At 35.7% G+C, this 26,789-nt stretch overlaps 6 protein-coding genes across 9 annotated transcripts; 4 read left to right on the forward strand and 2 right to left on the reverse strand.

Moving 5' to 3' along the window:
• Positions 1-2,956: 2,956 nt before the first annotated feature.
• Positions 2,957-7,696, forward strand: LOC103835709. Its single transcript, XM_009111900.3, has 2 exons — positions 2,957-4,880; positions 6,128-7,696. The coding sequence occupies exon 2, from the start codon at positions 6,335-6,337 to the stop codon at positions 7,187-7,189; it is 855 nt and encodes a 284-aa protein (XP_009110148.1). The 5' UTR covers positions 2,957-4,880; positions 6,128-6,334; the 3' UTR covers positions 7,190-7,696.
• Positions 7,697-7,922: 226 nt separating this feature from the next.
• Positions 7,923-11,353, forward strand: LOC103835710 (inositol-pentakisphosphate 2-kinase). The gene is made up of 8 exons (XM_009111902.3): positions 7,923-8,912; positions 9,009-9,110; positions 9,249-9,458; positions 9,577-9,724; positions 9,805-9,845; positions 9,943-10,053; positions 10,256-10,864; positions 11,090-11,353. Exons 2-8 carry the CDS (start codon positions 9,009-9,011, stop codon positions 11,234-11,236), a joined length of 1,368 nt encoding a protein of 455 aa, XP_009110150.1. The 5' UTR covers positions 7,923-8,912; the 3' UTR covers positions 11,237-11,353.
• Positions 11,354-11,500: 147 nt separating this feature from the next.
• Positions 11,501-14,766, reverse strand: LOC103835711 (transcription factor TGA3). 3 transcript variants are annotated; one of them, XM_009111904.2, is made up of 7 exons: positions 13,644-14,766; positions 13,065-13,247; positions 12,900-12,986; positions 12,726-12,785; positions 12,511-12,588; positions 12,104-12,433; positions 11,501-12,029 (listed from the first exon to the last, which is right to left on the reverse strand). In XM_009111904.2, the coding sequence occupies exons 2-7, from the start codon at positions 13,245-13,247 to the stop codon at positions 11,658-11,660; spliced, it is 1,110 nt and encodes a 369-aa protein (XP_009110152.1). In that variant the 5' UTR covers positions 13,644-14,766; the 3' UTR covers positions 11,501-11,657. The 3 variants fall into 3 exon arrangements, with proteins under 3 accessions (XP_009110152.1, XP_033133627.1, XP_009110151.1); XM_033277736.1 differs by having other exon boundaries at positions 12,726-12,836; XM_009111903.3 differs by lacking the exon at positions 13,644-14,766 and adding an exon at positions 13,433-13,634.
• A 1,274-nt stretch (positions 14,767-16,040) lies between these two features.
• LOC103835712 lies at positions 16,041-20,975 on the reverse strand. The gene is made up of 2 exons (XM_033277739.1): positions 20,380-20,975; positions 16,041-20,348 (listed from the first exon to the last, which is right to left on the reverse strand). The coding sequence occupies exon 2, from the start codon at positions 16,432-16,434 to the stop codon at positions 16,219-16,221; it is 216 nt and encodes a 71-aa protein (XP_033133630.1). The 5' UTR covers positions 16,435-20,348; positions 20,380-20,975; the 3' UTR covers positions 16,041-16,218.
• Positions 20,976-21,043: 68 nt separating this feature from the next.
• On the forward strand, positions 21,044-23,120 carry LOC117127414. 2 transcript variants are annotated; one of them, XM_033277733.1, is made up of 2 exons: positions 21,044-22,754; positions 22,869-23,120. In XM_033277733.1, exons 1-2 carry the CDS (start codon positions 21,159-21,161, stop codon positions 23,013-23,015), a joined length of 1,743 nt encoding a protein of 580 aa, XP_033133624.1. In that variant the 5' UTR covers positions 21,044-21,158; the 3' UTR covers positions 23,016-23,120. The 2 variants fall into 2 exon arrangements, with proteins under 2 accessions (XP_033133624.1, XP_033133625.1); XM_033277734.1 differs by having other exon boundaries at positions 21,044-22,750; positions 22,865-23,120.
• A 2,684-nt stretch (positions 23,121-25,804) lies between these two features.
• Positions 25,805-26,789, forward strand: LOC117127415. The gene has a single exon (XM_033277737.1). It carries the CDS (start codon positions 25,832-25,834, stop codon positions 26,657-26,659), a length of 828 nt encoding a protein of 275 aa, XP_033133628.1. The 5' UTR covers positions 25,805-25,831; the 3' UTR covers positions 26,660-26,789.

Here is a 26,789-nt window from a genome sequence, read left to right on the forward strand (position 1 = left end):
TTGAACTAAAATATATATGTTTATTATTATGCTGAAATTGTAAAAGAAAACATTCACATACTAAAAATATTTAAGTAAATATATTTATACAAATTTAGTTGATTAATGTTTAATTATAAATTTTTTATTTGTTATTTTCTAAATTTTATAATTGAAAATAAATTTTAAGATAACAACACAATATATAAGAATTAGCTTATTTAAGAAAATTAATATTATTAGTAAAAATTCGTTTGTAGTTATATAATTAATTATATATAAAATTCATTAAAGGTAACAATGACTTTAACCGCTTAATTATTATAAATAGTTTTATATCTTATTTTAAATTTTATAACTGAAAAATATGTTTTAAGATAACAACACAATGTAAAAATTATCTTTTTGAAAAGAAAATTAATATTATAAATAAAAATTCGTTTTTGATTATATAAAATATGTTTTAAGATAACAACACAATGTAAAATTTATCTTTTTGAAAAAAAAATTAATATTATAAATAAAAATTCGTTTTTGATTATATAGTTAATTATATACAAATTCATTAAGGGTAGTATAGCTATTAACCGCTTTAACTTTTAATGTGAGAACTCCGTTGCAAAAATTTACTTCGTAAATAATAGTACAGATTCAAGAGTCTAAGGTAAATACCTTTTTGAATACACATCAAACACGGTTCTGAGAAAAAAATAACTTCATTTACTTACTCCAATAGTCTGTAATTTTTTAAAAAGTTTGTTCTTTATTGATATAGTTAAACTAAGCAAACCACTAAATAGAAAGTAAATACTAACTTTTTAAAATTTTATTAGTTAGAAAATAATATAATTTCTAAAATGAATAGTAAAATAAATAGTTTTTTTTTGTCACTGAGTAAAATAAATAGTTAAAATTGTTGTAAAAAGTTATAAAAGTCAATGCTACTTTAAGTTAAAAATAAATTAATATTTTTAAAAATTGTATTATTAATTTATTTACTCGCCCGCCCGTAGGGCGGGTTTACCCTAGTAACAATAATAAAAAAAGAAATTTCAGGGCGCGTACTAATTAATTATCCACACAAAAACAAAATACAAGCTCATTTTATTTTAAAAGACCTTGAAACCGTAATTATAAAATAATAACAGCTGTCGCCTGTAGCATGACATAAACAATTATATATTTAGTTTATTTTAAATTCGTGTGAATCTTCTTTCAAATTATGAAGACAAGAGGAAGTACACACATCCTTTAGATTCTTGACCGAGGAGGAAGTATACATTCTTTAGATTCTTAACCGAGGAGGAAGTACACATCCTTTAGATTCTTGACTGAGTAGGAAGTACACATAAGACCGTACATCCCATCTAAAAAAAAGTCAAATACAATATCCATATTGTTAGAGCTGGGTTGCGGGTCAAACCCGCCCTGCTGACCCGCCAACCCGCGGGTAAACTGATTTTTTTTACTTAAAAAATTTGATCCGCTTGACCCGCAAGAAGAAAATATGAAATCCGCACCCGCCCCGCTAAAACCCGCGGGTGATCCGCTAGACCCGCGGATAATATTAATAATATTAAAAATTATTAATTTAAATATTTTTTATTAAAATAACAATAAAATTTAATATTTTAAATATTTTTTATTAAAAATAACAATAAAATTTAATATTTTAAATATTTTTTATTAAAAATAATAAATATTAATCTATTTATAATTAAAATTAAATTATTTTTTTTAAAAATTTTCTATTTAAAAATAATATTTTCAAAAAAAATCTTTTTTTTTTTAGTTTTTACGGGTTGGCGGATACCCGCACTGAATTTTGGCTGACCCGCACCCGCCCCGCATAAAAATCACTCAATCCGCACCCGTACCCGCGAACCAAAATTTTCAAATTACTCGACCCGCACCCGCCCCGCAGCGGGTCAAATGGGGCGGAGCCCGCGGATAATGGTTCATATTCCCATCACTACATATTGTTCACGTGTAAACCAAGGACACGTTTTCAATTCTGGATTCTGATGATTCTTTTGTTCCCACTCCCACGTGTTCCATAAGATTTTGTCATTCTCACCACGTGTTTGTAGATCTTCTCAGGTTTCTCTTCTTGAAGTTTATAGTTTGTACCAAACCTTGGTACAAAACCAAATGTAAGTCAAAATTTGGAATAGTATTTTGTTGTAAGAAACGTTTTGGTACAAAACCTGATATTCTCGCGGATATGCACTATCGAATGTGAAATAAGGTAGTGTGATATGGAGTGCCGGTCTTGAGCTATATTTTTCATCATATTGACTTCAAACATCAAAAGTTTCTTACAACCTAATATAGAACAAAACGTTTCTTACAACCAAATACTATTCCAAATTTTTGACTTACCAAATCATTAACAAAAGAAAATAACTGTTAGTACAAAACCTTATTAGACTAATATAGAAATATTAAATCTTTGGTTTTGTACTAACAGTTATTTTCTTTTGTTAATGATTTGGTAAGTCACAAATTTGGAATAGTATTTGGTTGTAAGAAACGTTTTGTTATCTATATTAGGTTGTAAGATAATTTTCATGTTTGAAGTCAATATGATGAAAAATATAGTTCAAGACCAGCACTCCATATTACACATTCACACTACCTTAATTCACATTCGATAGTGCATATCCGCGATTGTAGAAATATAAATGCATGCACTATAGAGTATTACTGGTAATACTAAGATTTGAAGTAATCCTCCGGAATTGTGTACATGCCTACATGGTATTGAATTTTTTTTTTTTGGCACAATAATTTTTGATACTCTAGTTTCTCGACACATGTGAGTAAACAAAAACAAGAAATTACACCCTTCAATGGAAGGAAGAAAGGGCCAGACCAATAAGAAATCAATGATGGGTCGATAAAGAGCCCACTAAACACTATAGAATGAAGCCTAGCTAGTTTCAGGTAAAAACTCTCTCGCTCAAATAGCAGTCCTTCGTTAACATAGAAAGTTGAGGATTAGATTAAGGTGATCGATAATCTTAGAAGAGTCTGCAACATAGTTTCTTTCCGACAGTCAATATAGTAATTGGTTTTAGGCCTGATTTTCAATAATCTCACATTGCTCTATTGGAAGTAAGCTTGTAGAACATTTATGCATCGTGCAGAAGTGCAATGAAAATCTTGAAGCCGATATTATTATTTGTGTGTATGGATTGATAAACATTTTCCAAATCGCAAGTAATATTCCTAGTATTTATTCTAGTAAGTACTACATTCTTTTAAAGCATTAGAAGTTGATTGCTTTCTGACCATGATATGCCTTTTCTCGTGTTTCTTTTATAAACCTTTTAGAAATTTTAGACCTTTGTTCTATAATTTCTTCTTATGTCTAGGGTCAGTCCCTAATATATTCAAGAATCAAGACCTAAATCACACTTTTCGAATAGAGTTGAACTAGTGACTTCGAAAAGTCTTAGTTATCACTTGATATTTTTGCTTGATTTGTTTATTGAATCTAATGAATCGAATCTAGGGGAAAGCCCCACAAGCCAAGCTCGATATTTTCTCCTCTTAGCAATTTTGAGTATCATCATTTCAGTTGATTAATATCACTCGTCTATGTTCCAAAATGGCAAGTTTGATGATGACCATCAATTCTTTTGTTTTTATGTTCTATAGTATTTATTCGCGTCTGACTAATGATAAGCTGCTTTGGGAATCATCAAAGCAAAAAATATTATTCTATTCACAAGAAGCCTTCTAGTATTATCTAACAAGAAAAATATCTTGGAGCTCATCTCATCCATTTGACTTTATTCTCGAAAATCTTTAAAACGTTTCCCTTGCAGATAACGTTGACCTCGGTACAGCTTGTGGCAAGCACCTCTGTGAGTCGATCCTGGTAAGTAAACTATTGAATACATTATACACTTGACTTCAAATTTATATGTTTCTTCACCGACTTCTACAAATCTAAAATTTACATGCATACTTAGTAACAACAATGAAATATTACAATGGTACATAATGCTGATATTAGAACTTTATCTCGTTTCAGGTGATCTCCCTGGTCATAATCAGTAAAAGTGATATACCTCTAATTTTCTTAAAACTTTTTGTTGGATTTTTTTTGTCCCTATTTTAATCGCGCCTCGGAGCTCACAAATTTGGTGTTGTGTAAGAGTCATACTATTCTTTGCATATTCATAATTTCACATATTGAACTTTTTAGTATGAACTCCAATAGATTTTATAAATAACAAGTCCAAAATTTAACTAAAAACTTAGTATCTGTAGACATGAATTTTATAAATGCTATCAAATTTATAACCATAGCTAGGTATCATAAAATATAAATAATTAACTTTAAATAAGTGATTAGATAGCCCTTCCTAAATATACAATTCTACAGAATTGCAACTTTAATTGAGTTGATTTACAATAACAACCCTTATTTATTTGCTAAGTTATGTCATTGTGGCTAAGTCATTATCCGTTGAATGAGAAAATAGTGAATGATAAATTCCAAAATATTTTGTTACCATGGACGCGCTGCAAGATAGTTAAAAGCTATCCATAACCCCACAAATTAGGAAAGGTTAAGGATTTACAGCAGGCGAGAGAGAAACGGCCCGACTTGGTTAAACATCCTAATTAATTCCTCCGCGTACGCCTAATTTTAAGCTTTTTTTCCTTTTTAAAATTCTACCAATTAATATTTCTTGATTATCTTTCCCTAATCCCATAAGATTAAATATTCGTGTTAATCCATATAGTATATCTTATCGATTCCGTTTCGATAAATTAAATCCTCTTCTGCTTCGTTGTGAGTGCGTGTATAAGAGAACAAAAGTTCGCGTAACGTTCATCCTTCAACTTCACCAGAAGAAAATTCATTTGCTTATCCATGTCTACAGGTAAATTAATTACTAGATTCAATTATTATATCTCCTTTGTCGTTCTTTTCATTTTAATATTCACATTCAATCTGTTTCGTGTTTGATAACTATTCTATTTGATTGATGATGCACGACGATTCATATGATTACTTGATTAGGGTTTGATATTATTCTCATCCCTTCGTTTATATTATAAACGTTAATTCCTAGGTGCGACTTGAGAATGTTCGTGATTATTCTAGTTTTTTTTTTCTTTTGAGTTTGGATTAAAATGTGGTTTGGAAAGATAGATGCAGATTAAACAAATTCTTGGAACTTTTTCGTGGAAGTCGGCTATGTTTTTAAAAGGTGCATGTAGCTTGTTCGATTTGACCAATGCCTTTTTTTGTATAATTCAAATAATTAATTATCAAATCTTATCAGTCAACCTTGTTTATTTCGTGCATCTTTGTTGCTTTTTGCGTTCAAGAATAGACAGAATCTGGTAAAATGATAGAGAAAGTTAAAAAAAAAAACGAAAACAATATAGAAGCTTAATGAGGTGAAAATAAAAAACGTGTAGCTATTTTGTTTTTATCATAACGTTTATAAAACTTTGGCAACAGATTTTAGCTGTTTTTAGTCTCCCTTCCTCTTTTTTTATACCGTTTATTAGTATCTGAAACCAGTTCTTCATGCGTAGACGTTTTGAAGATCATAGGCTCATAGCTTCTTCTTAGTAATTATCTTTTGAACACATCTTCTTAGTGATTATTTACTGTTTTAACTCATCCTAATTCCTACATTTATTTCTAAGCCATTTTTATCATTTTTTCCTGTTTCTTTGTGTAGTTGGAAAGACCTTAATTTCTGCATCATCTTTGTATCTAACTAATTATTGGTTAAATACTTTTATATAAAACTTTGGGATGAAGGTTTTTAACTACAGCTGTAAACATACGATTATATATTCAAGTTATCTATATGCAAAATTAATCCTATTTTGAGATTTTTTTTTGAATTATGGTTGTTTAAAGAGAAATTTGAGGATCCCAGTTAGTGAAATATAGAAACAATTATTTATATTTATTGGATAAAAACAAATGTGTAAGGGAAATATCGAATTTCTAAGAACTTGTAGAAGTTTTTATATCTTAGTCAATAGTTTATATGTATATATATATATATATATTATTTTGTTTGGTAATGATTACATTTTAGTAAAAAAGTTTTACTTTGGTCTATTTTGGTCTAATATACATTTCATTTTTTTTTCCTTTTCACAGGAAAAAGACATTAAATGTCACAGATTCTCAGTAATATCTCAGAGACCATCCCTTCCATGACGCCATCACCTTCACTTAGCTGTCTCCCTATTTAAATTCTCTCCATGCAACTCTAACATCTCATTAAAACAAAATAAAATAAAAACAAAACCCACCAAAAATTATTTTTTCTGGGTTTTGTATTTAATTTATTTAAAATCTAGAAATATGGAGAGAGCCTCTTCTTCCTCCTCCGAGTCATCATCCTCCATGGGTTCTTCTTCTGATCAAACCTCACATTTTGTGACGTCATCCATGCTTTCCCGAACGTCATCATCTTCTTCCTCCGCCTTTGGAGACTACATAGGAACGGAGAGCTGCTTCGACATCCTCGAAGAAAACGACGTCGTCTCTGCCCCCACCAAGCCTTCGAACCGCTATCGTTACGGAGGAAGGAGGAGAGAGGAAAGAGAAGCTAGAGCTGCGGCGGCGCGTGAATTTCCTCCACCGATACCTTTGCTTGCTCAGACGGAGAATCTCCTTCCCCACATGCCGTGGGTTCTGAAGCGTGTGGTGACGAGCGACGGGAGGCTTATTCTGAGAGAAGAGAAGGTTCGTCATCACGAGTATTTTCGTGCGCATAGAGCCAATGGCCGTCTCACTCTCGACCTTGTTCCACTAGACGACGATGTTTTCGACCTTCCCCAAGAGCCCTCTCATTACCATTCTGACGAAGATGATCATAATGATGATTATGATGAGCATGAGTGTGATGTTGATGATCATCATAACGAGGTGGGTGATGACTTGGATGATCTGGCGGATAATGTTGATGAGAGTGTTATTATTACGGCATCTGATGATGATGATGGTGTTATCCATAACTATGATGAGGATAAGTGCAATGTGCATGGTGGTATTAAAGATGGATATAGGAAGACTATACTGGAGGTGGCGGCGGCTGAGGAGACGGTGGTGGAAAGCGGAGGGATGGTGGGAGGAGGAGGATCGCCGAGGGGAAAGTGTATGAAGTCTTGTTTTGTTGGTATGACAGTTCGAGAGATCAGACCAGTCCTTAGTTGATTAAAATTGTTACTTAATTAGTCCTTATTAATTAGCTAAGAAATATTACTATTACAGGTTAAAGAAACTACCGGCTTATAATATGAATATCAGAGTTCTTTTTTACAAAGTACTATTGTTTTCTTGTTTTGTAATTTCAGAATGTAATTCATCTTCGTCGAGGTTTTGTCTGGCCCGGTGAAAACTATAGAGAAGCGATACACTTGTAGGAGAAAATATTTAAAAAGCCAATCACAATCTCCTTTGGTTGTTTTAAAGGAAAATATTCAAAATATTGATACTTATTCTGAAAGATAGAAAGGCAAAAGAAAAGAAGGGAAGGAAAACATAACAGCTAATACTCTTTTCATTTCTTGGAGGTAACTAGGAATTGATTTTGAATTGACTTATACGGTTATACCTTAAATCCAGCGATTTTCTTCTATATTTCACTATAAAAATATTGAATATCTTTATATATAAATATATAAAATTCATGTAAGACAAAATATGTCAAAGACGAAATAAGAGTATATAAATATACTTTCTCCGTTTAAAAAAAGATGTTTTAGAGAAAAAAAAATTGTTTCACAAAGATAGATATTTTGTGTTTTATATGCAAAAGTTGTAAATTTTTTAAAAATTAATTGATTTTATTGAATTACTATTGGTTAAAAAATATTGAAAATTAAAAAATGTAAAAAATAATATATTTATTATAATGATTTAATATTTTTTTTAGTATACTGAAAAAGTTAAAAATTTACTTTTACCAAAAAAAAAAAGTTAGAAAGTTTATCTTCGTGAGATGGACGGAATATTTTGATTTATCGGAAAAGAGAAGCCAATAAGGAGAATATACGGTACGGAGAAAAATGTAAAAGTACAGCTAAGATAGAAAGATAGAGTTTCCCAATGAAGACGACTGATGTTTAAGTCACTGACTGACTTCTGTTCTGCTCTATCTTTTCTCACCAGTTCCTCTCATCATTGGTCTTTTCCACCACCTGATATCTTGTCTTCTTCCACTTCCCCGGTTTACTTTCTTTAACCGGTCTTCTTCACTCCTCTAAAAATTACAACTGATTAAATTTCCCGAAAAACACAATGCAAAAGACTTCTCGGCATGGCCTCAAATTACATTAACACTCACCTGAGGAGCCATTAGCTCACATAATCGCACACTGAGTTTTGCAATCTAGTCCCTTGATGCATGAAATCAGATATCGGGCTCATTTACGACATCTTCAAACTAATATATGAGTGACTTGGTTGATTAATCCTAATCTTAACCCCTTTCAACTTAGCCTAAACCAAATTTTAACCATCTAATAGAAAGACATTTTTAAGCCTTTTCTTTCTTTTGTTTCTTTTTTTTTTTTAATTTTTATCAAGTCATATATCGTATGAATCCTAATGTAACAAAAAACATTAGAAAATCTTTTTAATTATTACATTATTCGATTCATTCCTTTGTTATGCACGTAGTCACATGTCCATTATTATATACCTGATTGATTATTTTACAAAACACATTTAACCTGTATCAAACAAATAAAATACATACATCAATCCGGCCGTCTCATACTGATACAGTGATGATACCTATTCATTTCGAAGCAATCGCAAAAGAAATCTGTAGACCTAATTAACTCACGAAATCTCATCACGGTTTGATTGTGATCGAGATCACTCCTCGCTGCAACACATACATCATATTAGCCTCATTGTTTCAAGACGCAAGGTACGTAATTTGTTTTTCATTTGATCATATTGGATTTTACGTAAAAAAATAATCAGAAAGTGAGTTTTGTTAATCTGTGTTGGTGTTTCGATTCAGATGGAGATTGGTTTGGAACCAAAGGATGCAGTTGATTGGTCATATAGAGGTGAAGGAGCTGTTAATTTGGTTCTCGCTTACACTGGATCCTCTCCCTCTTTCGTTAGTCTCTTCCATTTTTTCTTTCTCATTTTCAATATTTTGAATCTGTTCTTGATTTGATTATTGGAAAAAGGTAGTAGTTAATTAGCATTGATTCTACATTAATTATTTTTCTCTTCGTTTGTGTAACGTGTGAAGTTGGGAAAGATGATGAGAATACAGAAAATGCCAAATGATGGGAAAGAAGATAATGGAAACACAAGTGGAAATGGTCTCACGTCACATGAAAAGGTTATATGGGGAGAATGCAAGGAACTTGTTTCTTGCCAGAACAAGGAGATTGTGGAGTTTTTGTTTGTCAAACATGTCATGAGACCTTTGTTGGGTCATAAACATGTCAATCCTGGAGTATGTTTCCCTCTTTCTCTTGTCATCATGAAATGGAGTATTATATTTTTGTACTGGATATGTTCTTAAGCGTTTTGCGGTGTCTCTAGAGATCTTCTTATTGCAATTTTTTTTGTAGATGCGTCTTCTTGTAGCAAAGGAGTTTCTTGAGTCTGTTGAGAACATTGTGACATCACAGCGACCTTCTTGGCGAGCTGATGCAGCCAGTGTGGATACTCACCGCAATTCTGTTCTTCTCATGGATGATTTGACACTTTTCGCACACGGTAAGTGTCGATTTGTCCATGTAGCTATGGTTTTTGGTTTATAAATATATGTCACGTTTAGTGATCTCTTCTGCTTTCAGGTCGTGTTGAGGATAAACCATGCTTAAGTGTTGAAATAAAGGTGTTCTTGGTCATTACCTGTGCTTTTCTTCTTTCTTCTTCTTTTTTTCCAGCGATTTTTGGTTAATATACATTGCATGTTTGCTCTGATTAAGTAGCCAAAATGTGGATTCCTTCCATCTTCAAGTTTCATAGCAGAAGAAAATGTTATCAAGAAGAGTATAACTCGTTTTGAGATGCACCAAGTACTGAAGCTTCATGATAATGAGGTACTTCTCCTAAGTACCCTCTAAAATCTCTTTACTACCAAACTTTGTAGCGTAACAAAGCCGGATCTGATATTTTGGGAGCTATAAAAAATTTTAAATTAATCATAATAATTTTTTGACAATTTGGAAGCCATACGATATATATATATATATAATAGCTCTTTTAAAATCTGAGAGGTGAACGTTAAAAGTTGTGTGGCAGATATCAGAAATCAGTGAATATGATCCTCTGGACCTATTCTCTGGATCGAAAGATAGAATACACAAAGCAATAAGAGCTCTCTACGCGACTCCTCAGAACAACTTCCGCGTGTTCTTGAACGGCTCTCTTGTATTTGGAGGCTTGGGAGGTGGCACATGCAAAACAACCTCAAAGGTTGAACAAGACTTTGAGCAACTACTCAAAGATATTATCAAGACCAAAGATGGTTCACGTGCAAATCATTTCATAGAGCTTGTTGCTGAAACCGTTTACACCTCTGGAGTTCTAGATCATCTCCTAGACGTTCAAAAGCTAGACAAGTATAACATCGAAGGAGCGGTTCACGTGTACTATGACCTCATTAACCAGCCATGCAGAGTGTGCAAAGAGTTGGAAAAGAGTAAAACATCATCAACAAGTCAGTTTAGCTCCATGCATTCGATTCCGATGGCTGAGAAAGTGAATGTTTTGAAGGAGTTTTTGATATCTGCCACCGCAAAAGATTGTAGTGTGATGATAAGCTTTAGATCAACAGATGCTGTGATCTCAAGATCATCTTCTCATAGTAATCTGCATCTTGAATCAGCAAAGCAAGAATTTGATTACAAGGTAAGTTCTTCTATCTGCATATACTTAATCCGAATAGTAATATGCGGAGGTGAGGTTTTAATAGTAACAAAAATGTATATATACATACATATATGTAGATGTTTTTGTCACTATTTACTGCGGGATAATTAATGCGGTTTCTTCTATTGCCACTCAGACCCTGATCTTTTGGTTTGTTGAGTTGCTTCTAAAATGCGTCTCATATACTGAGCTCTATGTTGGCAGGTACATTTCATTGATCTTGATATGAGACCTTTGAAGAAAATGGAAGTCTATTATGAACTAGATAAGAAGATCATGAACACATACTTGGAGATGGTGAAAAAGAAAGAAGCCCGGGGAGAGAGGAGAGCTCAGCGTCAATGCTTCTAAAACTATAAGCTGATGAGATACAACATTTCATTATCTCATAGAATATGCTTACAAAAATTCATGATTGGTAGTTGTAAGTCACGTTCGGTTTGCTTAGTCTTCATCAGTTTTGAAACCTGCCAAGATCTCTCACAACAATCTATCTCTCCATTACAAACTTTAGACATTTTAATTTCCATATTTATGCAGCAAGTATAAAGAGTGTTATTTTTTACAAATGTTTCAACCCATATATATATATATATATATATATATATATATATATATATATATCTTCTTTATTCATTTTCTCTCAAGAACAAACAAAACATCAATGAGGAAGATGATGTTCTAATGGATAATCAAATCACTCTACATCTCCATACATGCCTAGCTAAAACCATTTGAGGTTGACTCTTCTTCCTTGTGCCTTCTAAACTTGTTAATTGCGTGGACGAGCTGCCCAAAGAGAACTTAGAGCACGAAGCCTGTGGAAGTACTCTCCTAAAGCAAGCAAGCCACGAGCAGCTTGTCTTGTCGTCAAGACCTTACTCATTTGCTGCAGAGACTGCTTTCTCAGATGATCCGCCTGGTTCACAAAACCCTCCAAAGATTCAAGATTCTCCATGGCTGAAGCCATCTGAGCCCCCCCATGATTCAAAGACTCAACAACAGCAATGTTCTCAACCAAACCTTGCTGAAGCTTATCCAAGCCTTGAGAGAGAGCCTCCTCTGCTTGCTGAGACGACTGCTGAAGGTTCCTCACCTCCAAAAGTTGCTGATCAGTTAAAGGCTCAATGTACGGCATCACAACCTAATAACAAACAAACAAAAGATGAACACATTCTCACGAGTGAAAAGACTGTAACGTGTCAAAGGCTTGGTTACATTTAAGAGCTCGGAGGGGCGGAAACCTCCGATCCACTGGAAGAAACGTTCGGTGGAAGTTCTCCACATTCCGGATATCAAGAAGAACACGTCAGCCTTCGCAGCATCAGCTTTCATGCGGAAGAGATTGGCGTAGTGGTTCAAGCAAACGTCGACGAGCATTTTGAGCTCCACGTCGCTGATGTGCGCTTGGAGCGCGGTTCGAATCTCGCTGACTCTCTTGTTTTGTTCTTCTAGCCAGTGTTTGTGTTCCATCTCGAACGCAGCGATCCCTGTGTTCATGGTCCCGGCTGGTCCAAGATAAGTAGCGTCTGATGTTACACATAATCCCTGAAACAAAGAAAATATCAACATTAAAACAGATACATTTTGGTGAAAGACAGAACACAAAACAAGCTTGAGCTTACCTGCTGCCTAGCTCTTACGAGTTCCTGCTCGAGCTGTGATAGTTTTAACCTGCTTTCTTCTAACTGCTGGACATGGGCCTATAGGGGCAATAAACATAAGCCAAATAATTATATGTAAGCTTTTTTTTTTTTTTTTTTTTTTGAAAAAGGATATGTAAAGCTTTGTTGTTACTTTCATTACCAAAAGAAAGAATCAACCAAGGGACATGTCTTACCTTCTTTCTCAAACGACTTTTGCGAGCAGCCTCTCTGTTCTGAGCCAATCTCCGTTTCATCTGTGGATACAGAATGAATCAACAATTAATGTTATCACGCCGTGTCTCCCCCTTTAAACAAATAGACTCATTAGTTTTTTATCATTCTCTCATATACTCGTCTTCTTGTTTTACCTTATCATTGATTTGAACTTCTTCCTGATCATTGTTACTAGAAGGTTCTGCTTCAACAGAGTTATTATACAAAGAAGTGTAGTTTCCCTGCGCGTATTTTAAACAGCTAATTAAACAAAAAATAATAATAACAAGTCTTAAACATGAATCAGGGAAGAATCTGACTTTATTGTTATCATCTGCTTCTCTTCTAGCAACTGCGGAAGAAGTCTGATTGTTGTTGTTATGATTGTTACTAGTTATGGTGTTGAAAGTGTTATCCCAACCAGTCGACTGTTGGAACGGTTCATACATCGCCATGTCTCTGAATGGTACAGCTTGTGTATTAGAAGATGATGAGCTCATCATCTGTAACAAAAAAAATCAATAATTACAAGCTCAAGGCACACGTAGAAGATAGAAGAAGCTCTTGCACCAGTTTCTATAAAACGTTGAAAAAACAAAGATAAGAAAACTAGCCAAATCAAGCAAAATACAAGTCATTACAAAATTTAACAAAAACAATTTGTAAGTTTTTTTAGAAGCAACCAAACCATTGATTCATCACGAAGTCGAGATATGAACAGTGAAATTTTCTAGCTGAAACGCGTTCTTGAGTATATATTCCGTTTCAAGAGAGAGGAGAAAATAACGACACTTTGGTCAAAACTTAGAGGTGAAGGCGTGTACACACATCATCGAAAGGCGAAGATGAACGAGAAAAAAAAACAAAGATATTTCTTTTTTTTTTTCTTCTTGCTTTACCTCTTTGGTTTGAATAGTTCATGGCGTAGAATAATAAAAGCACGTTGAAGAAGTAAACGAGCGATGTACGACACAAAGCACTGGGAGAAAGTCGAAGTCTTTTCCGCTTACCTTTTAACATGCGCTGATGTTACGCGTTTGATGACGTCACTCACACCGGTGAAGAGCTGGTTTCTTATCGTCGGCCGACACGTCACTGCTCGTGGGAATATTCCCAATCAGCTCCACAGTTTCGTGAATTATTCTGTTTTCTTTTTAAAAGTATTATAATTTATAGAATCTGAATATCGCAGACTTTTTTCAATTTCTCTTCAATATTCGTTTATATTTATTAAGAGAAAAATGATCAACAGTTGACATATAAGTTACATTATAGGACAAAATTAATTAAATTTATATTTTAACTAGTTTAAAAATAGATTTTTCACAAAGACTTTTGAATTTTTTCTACAAATTAGGTCGCATTTTGTGGACTACAAGACTAATCTCTCTTATTAATTTGTTTATTATTCACTCTAATGCGAAGGTGTCTCCAGTGTTGAGGAATGTTATTTGTTCCTCTATATTTAAGAGAAAAAATAGCATTCATCTATTTATAGAAGTAAATATAACATTCTTTTATTATAGAGGAACACATTAGAGCAAAAACACCATCTCTATTTTTTTTTTTTTTTTAGAGATCTCTATTATAGAAATGGGTTGAAAATGGTAAGTATCACTCCTAGGGTTAGAGCATCTCCAATGTATATCTCTATATTTTTCTCTAAAATATAAATCTCTATTATAAAGGTGGATTACTCTAATGTATGCCTCTATAATAGGTTCCTCTATTTTAGAAGAAAATATAGAAAAATTATACTTTTTACTTCTTCTCTATTAAAAGAGAAGTACCATTTTTATCTACTATTTAGAAGTCTACTACGACCATTTCATTAATCACATAATATGACATAATAATTAATAGGAATATTAATAATAAATTAATTTTAACTATAGATTTGAATTTTATTTTCAGTTATAACAAAATCTGTTGAGAAAAATCTAACAAAATCCTACTAAATTTTTAAATAATTTTTATTAAATATTGTATTAATTAATTTCGTAATTAAGTAATATAATGCTTTCATTTAAATAAATTACCATCTACCACTAAAACGGGTTCAAATTTATTAATCATGTCAGATTTTTTTTATACAAATGAAGTTATTAACATATGTTAAAAATTTATTTCTACAGCTATATATTTTCAAAAATTATATGTTGAAGAATATTTTTTATTTGATTATTTCAAATTATGAAAACTCAAAACGTAATAAAAAAGGTAAAATGTATAAAACAAACCCCTATATTAATAAAGTAATAAGAAACCTAAACAATAAAATTAAAGAGTTATAAAATACATAACACTAAGATATATTTAAATTTATATAATAATAACAAAATTAAATATTTATAAAATGAAAATATACCCGCACAATGTGCGGGATAAACTCTAGTTTATATTTAAAAATAAAAATAGCAAATCTCTATATTTTCCCTTATAAATAGAGAAACTCTGTTATAGAGGTATACATTGGAGCATATCTACCTCTATAATAGATTTTTTTTATTTTAGAGGAAAATATAGAGATAAAAAATAGAGGTGGGTTGGAAATAGTCTTAGTGAGAAATAATTGGGCCTTTGATGACCTACCCAACTCTCTAACATTTTTAATTTAATCTTGCTTTTTTTGCCTAATCAAAGCTTCGTTTCTTTGATTGCACCACTTGGCTAATAAAATCTGTGTTTCGACAGAGACAAGCACGCCTTTTTCCCAGTATACTTTTGTTTTGCTTTAATAAAGACTCTTATACAGTGTTGATGAGTGTACGCCAACAACAAAAAGTTAATAAGAAATATAATAACCCAACCAAGTATAGAGCTGTTCAAGTGCAACGCAAAAGCCTAAATAGCGAAGTTGGGCCTAGCTCATAAAGCCCACTGATATTCTCGTGTGGCCAAGGCAAGATCAAGATGAGTGAAACCTCGTGGCTCGTGCTATATGCCGTCTCCTAGGCTCGTCGTCTCGACCCCGTAGCTTCCACGATGATTGAAACTATAGTATTAGTTTCCATAACCATATAGAACATGGTTTTTACGGCTACATATGTGCGCCAAGTTTAAAATTTAGTCATTAGCTATAGAAACTTTAGTCTTTTCTGAATAGTAGTTACTAGTTAATGAACATGTTTCATTCCTTTTATATACATCATTAGCGTTGAAACTGAATTTCGACGTCATCAGATGACGCTAATGGTATTGTATAACGTAATAACAGTAGCGTTAACATTCTCGTTAACGTCACTAACATTTAAGAATTAATACATGTTTTTTTGTTCCTTAATAGAAACGAAAAATTATCACATGAACTATAGAATTAATTCTAAGAAAATGTCATCGCTTTACAAAATCTCATCTAAAATTTCATAAATAAAATCACAATAGACATCATCAAACATAAAGCAGAAATAACGCAACATAAAAGATATATGATGTTTTTTATTCCTTAGATTATTTTTGGATGTGACCATCGATTTATTCTATAGTTATAAGATCACAAACTTTAGCCGAGTTTTTCTTGGTGCTCCGCTTTCCGAAGAACCACAGGCTATATCCTCCACCGTTGTCTTCAGTTCCACCACCGACGGTTGTGGCTGTGCTTGCCGTTAAAGCCTTCATGTTCTCTCTATGAAACTTCCTCGCCGTGTAAGCCTCCGCCATAGCCATCCCTCCTAGTCCGTCTAGCGACATGTTCAGTTAATCTAGAAAAATCACAGAAAAAATTCTATAGATCTTCTCTTGGAGAAAATATGTTAAAATATGAAAAGAGATGATAAAAAATAAAATATTTTGGTGAAGATGTTGTTTGGTATTTTGAGGGGGGAGGGGTTGGGATGAATATATAGATAAATCTGTGGGTCCGTTTTTGAAAATAATATTGCCTATGTTTCCCACTTGTTATGCATACGTATATAGTGGCGAATCTACTACATCAATGTTATTGTTGTGTTCATTTCTAGTAGTGTGTTTCCACTCTCCAGTGTCATTCCTCTATCCCGAGCAGATAGACAAATACAGTTTTACTTCTATTAGTTAAGGCAAAATATGTTGCAACGTATTTGTTGATCGGTCAAAATCTGTCAAAATAACCATTAAACACATGTATTATTGATCGCTAATTTAGATTGAAAGTTTAACTGAAACTATATATAAGACTAATCGATATACCAGTGAACTATCACGACTGAGAGCTAGACAATCGATTTTCCATAAATAGATGGTAACTAATTTGTGATGACCCGTTTCAGAACTTTTTTGCGACGATCATATGAATCTCTGATCATTAAGCTATACAAAAATCATGTTTACATATAGATAGTCATGCTGACTGAGCAAATGTTTTTGTTTTTTTGTAAGCTGATTTTTTTGTTTGTTTGTTTAATTGCATTTTAATAGTAAAATTTGTCCGACATCATATATACAAAAATATTTCATTAAAATAAAAACTTAAATCGGTGGTCATACGATAAACAAAAGAAAATACGAATTTGATGCAAATCCACGTTAGATCCGGATATGATTACATCCACTTTGTACTATATATAATGCATAAATTGTATATGTACTATAAAAAAAACAAAAAGTTGCATATTTATTCTTATCTAGAGAGGTGTATATAATATAAGTCACACAGACGAAGTATTAAGCATCGGATTATTCTAAAACACACCTGGCACAACTGTCGAAGCAATGAACATAGTCCGTCTCATGGACATTGTTCGTAGTCCATACAAAAGTGACATAATACACCGAGGAATACTGCGCACTAGAGTTTTAATTAGTTAGGTAATTAGTACTTTTCCTAACACGACTCAGTAATAAACAAGACGTTATCTATGACTTATATTTAGCATACTATTTGTCGAATTTGAATTCAAACTCTACTTGAGAACGATCATTATCTTTTGTAAAACCATTACCACCAATAAAGAGTCTTTTTGACCTATACAATCTACAACTTGTAGTTTTTTTAACAAGAAAGAACAGTACAGATATTTGGGTAATGATTACTCGGCCACTTGAACAGGTTTAGCAACCAAATCCTTTGCATTTGCATCCGTAAGAAACAAAGCATCTAAATACCATAATTATCAAATCCCTTTTATTTATTCTATTTATATTTGTATTAGTCACTGCCCATTAGCAACCTGAGTGTGAGTGGGTCGGTATCAATAAATTACTAATAAACATTATCAGATATTATGGAAGAAAGTCCCATTATATAGTAAATAAATCGATCGCAATTGCACAAGACTTTATACTTTAAGTACGTAAGAAAATCAGGAAATAGAATAACGATAATGCGTTTGTTCTTTTGATTCCTAGATTTAAAGAATTGATTTATTTAGTGTTTTGGTTCCATATACATACTACAAACAATATAAAAGCAAGCAATAGACATTTAGAAAGCTTTATACTAGCAAACTGCTGTTTGTCATTTAACAGAAAAACAAATCTTTTTAAAGTGTTAAAATTAAGGATTTGTAAACATTACCGCTTATATGTCTTTTTGGGCTTTTCATATAACATTTAAGATGTTAAAGCAAATCTATAGTTTTCACAAGAAGTGAGTGGGAGACTTATGCTGAAGGGCACCACAAGGAACATTTTGAGGTACTGACTGCACTCAAATGCTCTCGTAATGTAGGTGCTCGGTATATCTGGACTCTGTAAAATCAGAATTGAATGCTGAGAGAAATAAATTAGACAGCAGAATAGAAGAACTTGCGTCCGAGTTAGATGAAAAGCATTTTCTGTCGGAGAAGATGGTAGCTGAACTGGAATCTGAACAGTCTTTTCAAAGTTTGGAGTATGTTAGTAATGCTCATGTTCAGCATGTTTTTTACAAACAAAAACAAAAAAAACAGTCTGTAACCTATATCAATGACCTTGCAGAACAACTTAGCTGCTGCTCTAGGAACTATCTTGATTTTTGAGTTTCAAAAGAAGCACACTGATGTGGAAACTTCCGTCAACCATTGTCGAGTCAACGACAAGGGGTATACGGAAGAAAACAATCTATTATTGATTATAGTCTTGAAGTCTGAGCTAGAGTCTTCCATGGCTAGAAGCAGAGCTCTTGCTGATAGAAATGATGAAATGTCAGTTAAGCTTGAAGAGTACAAGATTCCGTTGATGAGGATGAAACAAAGAAGAAGGCAGAATCCAGCCTTTTAAAGAGAATTAAAGAGATGGGAGATAACATTACGTGATTAATCATACTGGTAATGACTTTGGTCACTACAAAACTGATGATGACTCTTAAGAACTCTAGGGCATCTAAAAAGCAATGCTCTTAAACAGTCCATCATCAGCAACTCTTAGTGAACACTAGTGCACATATGTTACTGTGTATATATGTTCCAAGGACGTTGAATGAGTCCAAGTTCTAACAGTGGTCTCAAGTTATAGATCGGTTAATATAAATGTTCTGTATGCAAGATATGGCGTTCTCAAAGTGATGACTTCTTCTCTGTACTGTACAGAAACCCATAATCTTTTAACTCAGAGAATGAAAAATCTAGTTGAGAAAAAAAGAACATAGACAAAAAAGTTGTTTTCGTAACCAGTAAACTCATGTTATTTTTGTCTTCTAAACTGTTTGTTTTGAGCTCATTTTATATCCATACAACCTTCAAGAATCTTCAAATTTTGGGAAGAACATATATCATAAATTTCTCACTTGGCAGCTAACAAGTTCAGCAGCACCTAAGTCCTTGCTTGCAATGAATTTCCAGATAACAGTGTCTGACTTGTTAGCTAGGTGCATTGCCCTTTGCTTTAGAGCGTGAAGCCGAAACAGACTTGGAGCTAGACAATGATGAAGAAGAACCTGGGATATCAGGTACATCGGCCCTTGACTCTGTAACGTTACGATTAGGGTCTCTAGTAATGAAATGAAGCTTTTCATGAAACCAGAAAGCAGATTAAAAGCAATATACAGTTTCAAATTATTTCAAAATTTTGTTAAAAACTATATATTTTAAAGAAATAATGATATAAATTTAAAAATTAATAGTGTCGTGTATATATATATAATTTTTAGTGTGAAATTTAGGCCTTAATTTCGAAATATATTTTAAAACTAAAATTTAGTTTTTATATTTATTTTAAAAATTAAGAAGCATTTTTTATCTTTAGAATAAAGATCATATTCGAACATTCTACTTGCACATGCTTCAAAAAAAATTCTCATTATAAGATTTTGAATCTGTTATATCATGAATATTGACTTCACCGATAACAACTTTTCAAGTATATTCCTTTTTAATATACACTTTTATCTTCCCATTCTCATACAAAAGCATATAACTCACCATCCATCACAACGCAAAGTCGAGGGTGGATGATAATAAAAGATCCATAACGTTGGATCATGTTCTGTTTTGTGCCACTAATGTGAGAATCCTCTTTTATCTTTCTTGTTGTACATAATCTCTTTAGAAATCTTTCACGACAACTAATAACATTGTTTCAATTACGTGCACGTGAGAACAACCATGAAACCAGTGTCTTGTTAAATCATAGAACACAAACGCTCACGGTTTATAAAAGGACAAAATTAGTAGGAACAAAGATGACACTCTTGTGTGTTCAAAAGGAACCTTTGAATTTTACCAAAAAAAAAAAAGGAACCTTTGAAAGGGCCACATTTTGCATGAATGATGAACGTTAGAGTTAAGCCTTGGTCCTTGCTCTTATCTTAGGAACATTTGGTAACAATATACTCAGTACCACATGAAATTATTCATATTCACATTTCACACCTTACACATTTCCCATTATCTACCCAAAGGTATGTCTAGTTTTTCACCTTTTACTTAGTTTCTGTTAAATTTTTTCATATTTTTTTATTTTCTGATGTGGATAGTAAGTGTAGGGTAGAATAATGATAATGATGTCAAATAGCTGTGGAGAGTAGTCGTATTAGAATTATAAGGAGCCGACCTTGCTTTATTATATATAGAGATGAGTCCACCCAAAACCATAGAACTAATGATGATAGTTTCAATTTAGTTTTATATTTAAGAGTACTAAAAAGAAACTTTGACTACACATTTCAACATAAAATCACATCAAAAGTTCAATACGGCGTTGCCTCTAAAACCCTTATACGGCCTTACCTATAAACTTAATGAACCAAGTACCTCCTCTATCTATAACCTGCATTACCTATTAACCTAGTAAACCAAGCACCACCTCTATCCATTAACCCTCAAACCGTAAGAGGTAATGCAATTACTATTTGATAGAGAAGTTTCTTTATCTGGTCAAAGATAAAAGATAATAAAAGATAACAGTGCGACACAAAAGGCGATCATCTCTTTTCCGCGGTGCCGCCCTCAGCTTCTCAACGTCGGCTCATCAGGAGTCGACTGCTCATCCAGAGCTCCGCTGTCTCTCCGGCCAGAGAGATGAAGAAGAAGAAACCCAAAAAATCCCTTTCGAAATCCCCCCCGCAGAAACCACCGTCGTCTTCCCCCGTAGTAGATCCCCCCACCCTAAAGGAGATTCAACCCCCCTTTGACTCGCTGGTGGCTTCAGATGCCCAAATCGACTCCATGGTCGACGCGGAAGCTCAGCCACCTCCCGATTGCTCAGATCTAGAGTTGAACCCAACAAAAATTGCAACAAATGAGACAGAGATCGCCGTTTATACAGCAGATCCATCTCCAGTTTGCGATGAAGAATTGAATATTACTATTGAGTCGAGCTCAGGTGGTCCGCCACAAAGCTCCTCGGAGTCTGTCCTAAACAGAGAAGCTTCTTCAAGTGAGAAGCCTAATCCCGAAGCGGGATCCAAACGAGCTACTGCTGAAGCCAAGGTTGTTCCCTCGAGCTCGCAGTCAGCTGAAGAATCTCTCACGGAGGACCAGCCTTACCTAAAAGAGATCGGTGGTAGTCAGGAAAGGCACTCTGACTTGGCTATTCCGACGAAATCCCCGCAGGAATCAGGTTCACTATTGAGTACCAAAGTCTCAAAGGAGGATACGAAGCAAGAATCTCCAGCGCCTCTGCCTCAAAGGGATACAACTGAGGACTGGTGCGCCCATGCCAGGGGCTATGGCAAACGTCTCTCGAAGAAGGGAGAAGCTTTCACTCTACCAACAGGAGAGGCGTGTATCAAAATACCTAACGAGATTATTGAAAAGAATAGGAAAGCCTGGGACTCTTTTGTTCTGGGACAATTCTACTCTGATCCGCCATCTCAAGGAACGATCCACAATATCGTGAATGGCATATGGAGCAAGCAGTACAGAGACATCTCGGTTTCAAAAATGGAAGGTTATGCTTTTCTGTTCAAAATTCCGAATGCTGCTACCAGAGCTAGGGTCATAAAGCAATGTCTATGGCAGATTGAGGGACAGACGATGTTTGTAGACAAATGGGAACCAGGGGTTATTCCAACCAAACCGGAACTCACTTCTGCCCCCATCTGGCTCGAACTTCGACAAGTCCCGTTCCAGTTCTTCCATGAGGATGGATTGGAAAGGATTGCTGGGCTGGTGGGTCATCCCAAATTCTTGCATCCGGCAACAGCAAATAAAACAAATCTGGAAGTGGCTAAGGTATTCACCATAATTGATCCAAGAAAACCTCTTCCTGAAGCAGTGAATGTGCAATTCGACTCAGGCGAAATTAGTAGAGTCTTGGTATCAAGCCCATGGATGCCCCCTGTCTGTGAGTCTTGTAAAGAGATAGGGCATGTAACAAGGAGATGCCCCTCCTCTGTTGCTGCTAAGCCATGCTCGAGGTGCAAATCCCTAACTCACATTACGGCAAATTGTCCTCAGAAGCAATCTCAGGATCCTCAGAAAAACAACACTGAACCAACCAAAAGAAAGACCAGAAGAAGCAAATCAAGAGGTAAGCAGTTTTGGAAGCGTGTTGATCAAGTTAACCTTCCTCAGACTGAAGCTCCCCGAACAGAAGCTCCTCCGCTTATCGCCTCCACTGACTATCAACATACAGAGATTGTCAAGCATTCCAAGCTTGGCACTGGCTGCGACAGAGAAATAGGCGAAACAAGTGAAACGCCTTCATATCTTAAGGTCTCTAGATCCGGTAGCGGTTCTGGTATCTCAAGATCCTCTAAATCTGACCTGCCATCTGATTCATCCGACGTTGAAAGCTCAGATTCAGAGCTTGAAGAAGGTGAATTCAGTGACCGAGACCGTGATTTTCAGGTGGTACGTAACAAGAAGAAGTTCTCAGGCCTGAAGCAGTCGGGCCAGAAAGGAAACCGGGGCAGGAGCCTCAAACTCTATTAGTATATGTCGATGGATATTTTTTGTTGGAATGTGCGCGGGCTAAATAAGTATAACCACCGCAGCGGCTTACGGAAATGGTATAAGAAAAACTCACCTTTTTTTGGCGGAATCCTTGAGACTCATGTGCAACAGCTCAAGATGAATAAGTTTGTGACTCAGATCTTTCCGGGTTGGTCGGCTGAAGGAAACTACAGCTTCTCACCGTTAGGAAAAATCTGGATTGTTTGGCACCCCTCTCTTTTGGTCACTATAATATCTAAGTCATTACAAATGATAACGGCTGAGGTGATTTGGCCTACTTACCCTCAAATCAGGTTCATCATCTCCACGGTCTATGCTTCAAATGACCCTGAGGAGAGGGCGCTTCTCTGGTCTGAGATCACGTCATTGGCATCTTCTCAGGGCCTCGACTCCAAACCGTGGCTGATTCTAGGCGACTTCAATCAAATAAGAGATCCTTTGGAGCACTCGTTACCCCCCTCCCTGAATAGTGATAAAAGGATAAGGGATTTTAATCAATGTCTTTTGGATGCTAACTTGGAAGATCTTAATTTCAGGGGGACCACTTTCACTTGGTGGAACAAGCGTAAACTCTCCCCTGTGGCTAAGAAGCTAGATAGAAGCATGGTGAACGACGAATGGAGCACTGTCTTCTCTTCTTCTGTTGCTTTTGTGGGCAAGCCTGACTTCTCTGATCATGCGGTTATAACCATCATTTTGGAGCCTCACAGATTGAGAACGAAGAAATCGTTCAAATTCTACAACTTCATCATCAAGAGCCCTGAGTTTCTAGCCATGATATGCACTAGTTGGTTCTCGTTCAACGTCACTGGCTCAGCAATGTTCCGTCTGTCGAGTAAGCTGAAACTCCTGAAAAAGGTTATCAGAGACTTCAGCAAAGAGAACTATTCTGGCATTGAGAAGAAAACAGCGCAAGCTCATGAAAAGCTTCTTCAAGCGCAGGAAGCTATGCTCTACCTTCCCAATACAGCAAACGCATCCACCGAGGTTCAAGCACTGCAAGAATGGGAGGTTCTATCAACAGCAGAGACGGCCTTTTTCTTTCAACGATCACATATTAGCTGGCTCTCGTGTGGAGATGGAAACTCGAGGCTTTTCCACAGATATGCTGCTACTCGCCAAGCAAAGAATCATATCCACTTCCTATTGTCCGAAACAGGAGAGAGAATAGAATCTCAAGAAGGTATCCAGAACCTGTGCATTAATTATTTTACGGACCTCCTTGGAAGCCCTGTTTCTCCACCAATGTTCATTCAAAGCGACTTAAACCTGCTCTTCAACTTCAAATGCTCTGCGGACCAGGTCGCTAGTTTTGATAAAGCATTCACAGCAGAGGATGTCCGGAATGCCTTCTTCTCATTACCCAAGAACAAATCAGGGGGACCGGATGGATACTCGACTGAGTTCTTTATTGCTTCTTGGCCTGTAATTGGACCGGAGGTCACTGAAGCCATCCTGGAGTTCTTCCGCTCCGGCTGTCTTTTGAAACAATGGAATGCAGCAAACCTTGTCCTGATTCCTAAGAAGTTAAATGCGTCCCTCCCCTCAGACTTCCGTCCTATCTCCTGCCTCAACACAGTCTATAAGGTCATATCCAAGCTCCTTGCTTCTAGGCTAAAGGAGATCCTCCCTGTTATGGTTTCTAACTCTCAATCGGCCTTCCTCCCTGGGCGATTATTAGCAGAGAATGTTCTCTTGGCTACGGACCTTGTAAACGGTTACAACTCCCAATCTGTCACACCGCGAGGTATGCTCAAAGTAGACCTTAGGAAAGCGTTCGATACCGTGCGTTGGGACTTTATTCTAGCGGCTTTGCGGGCTCTCGCCATTCCTGAGAGCTTCATCAGTTTGGTCTCAGAATGCTTATCCACAGCCTCCTTCTCGGTGAGCATCAATGGAGTAATGGGAGGGTTCTTCAAAAGTTCTAAAGGTATCAGGCAAGGCGACCCGCTGTCACCATATTTGTTTGTCCTTGCCATGGAATGTCTGTCAAGATTACTCATGTCTCGCTACGAAGCTGAATCCATAGGCTACCACCCGAAAACTGAGGAGCTTAGGATCTCTCACCTAATGTTCGCTGACGACGTTATGATCTTCTTCGATGGCTCTAGTAACAGTCTCCATGGTATCTCTGAATGCCTTGATGATTTTGCTTCCTGGTCAGGTCTACACATGAATAGCAATAAAACTGAGCTCTTCACAGCAGGAGTCGACCATTGTGAAACCGCAGCGCTTGCTCGCTATGGTTTCCCAACTGGTAAACTTCCTATAAGATACCTTGGACTTCCCCTAATGAGCAGGAAACTCAAAATTTCTGAGTATGCGCCGCTGATGACTAAGCTCACTTCATCTTTCCAATCGTGGGCAGTTAAGATTCTCTCTTTTGCAGGGAGGCTTCAACTGCTTAAGACTGTAATCTTTGGCATTGTCTCTTTTTGGATGTCGGCATTCATACTGCCTAAAGGTTGTATCAGGGCCATTGAATCCCTCTGCTTGCGGTTCTTATGGTCAGGTACCGTGGACAAGACATGGCTTGCTAAAGTTGCTTGGAGTACAGTTTGTCTCCCCAAGAATGAGGGAGGTCTTGGTCTTCGGAATCTGTTCGTCTGGAACAAAGTGCTTTGCCTAAAATTCATATGGAGACTGCTTTCTAAGGACCTTCCCTTTGGTCGGACTGGCACAGAGCAACGCATCTCCATGATAAATCCTTTTGGGCTCTTGAACGGGCAGCGGCTGACTCCTGGGCGTGGAAAAAGATTTTGGACCTAAGACCTCTCGCTCTCCTGTTTTGTAAAATGCACATTGGTAATGGTTTAGAGGCAAGCTTTTGGTTTGATGTCTGGACCCCTCTTGGGCAATTGATAACTTACCTTGGAGATTCTGGTCCTAGAACCTTGAGGATTAACAGAAATGCGGTTGTCGCTGAGGCAATCAATAACTCTCACTGGTCTCTTCCCCATCCTCGCTCCCAAAAGGAAGTGAACCTTCATTGTTATCTTACAACTGTCTCTTTGCCTTTAATAGATGATGTGCCTGATAAATATGAGTGGATTGTTGGAGACTCATCCTCTTCTGTTTTCAGGTCTGCAACCACTTGGGAATTCCTGAGACCGCGTGAGGAGACTAAGGACTGGGTAGACATTGTTTGGTTCAAAGGAGCCATCCCGAAGCACGCGTTCAACATGTGGATAGCTAACTATGATAGGCTGCCCACAAGGTCAAGACTTGCAGCTTGGGGCATGCCCGTTTCTCCTGCTTGCCCTTTCTGCTCCACGCATGATGAAACCAGAGACCACTTGCTGTTGACTTGCGAGTACAGCATTGATATATGGAGAGAAGTACTATCAAGATGTCTGCCTCCATCAACAATGTTCACATCATGGTCGGAACTACTCTCTTGGATTCGATCCTCACCCTCACGGAAGCTCACGCTTCTTAGGAAACTTGCAGCGCAAACCGTTATATTCCACCTTTGGAAGCAGAGAAACAATCTCATCCACAACCAGACTTCGATCCCAGCTGCAACGGTCTTTAACGGCATTAATAAGGAGATGAAGAACATCATCTCAGCTAGGAGACTTAGGAAGCTATTCAACTATCTAATGCCTTTGTGGATAAGATAGTCTCTTCTCTAAGTTTATTTTGATACATCTTGTTTTTTCTTCTTTTTTGCCAAGATGGCTCAGAACATAGATCTTTTTTGTAAGCTCTTTACTCATCTTAATGATATTTACAGTTTAGCAAAAAAAAGAA

The sequence above is a fragment of the Brassica rapa genome, chromosome A08 (assembly GCF_000309985.2).
Source record: "Brassica rapa cultivar Chiifu-401-42 chromosome A08, CAAS_Brap_v3.01, whole genome shotgun sequence".
Taxonomy (NCBI): domain Eukaryota; kingdom Viridiplantae; phylum Streptophyta; class Magnoliopsida; order Brassicales; family Brassicaceae; genus Brassica; species Brassica rapa.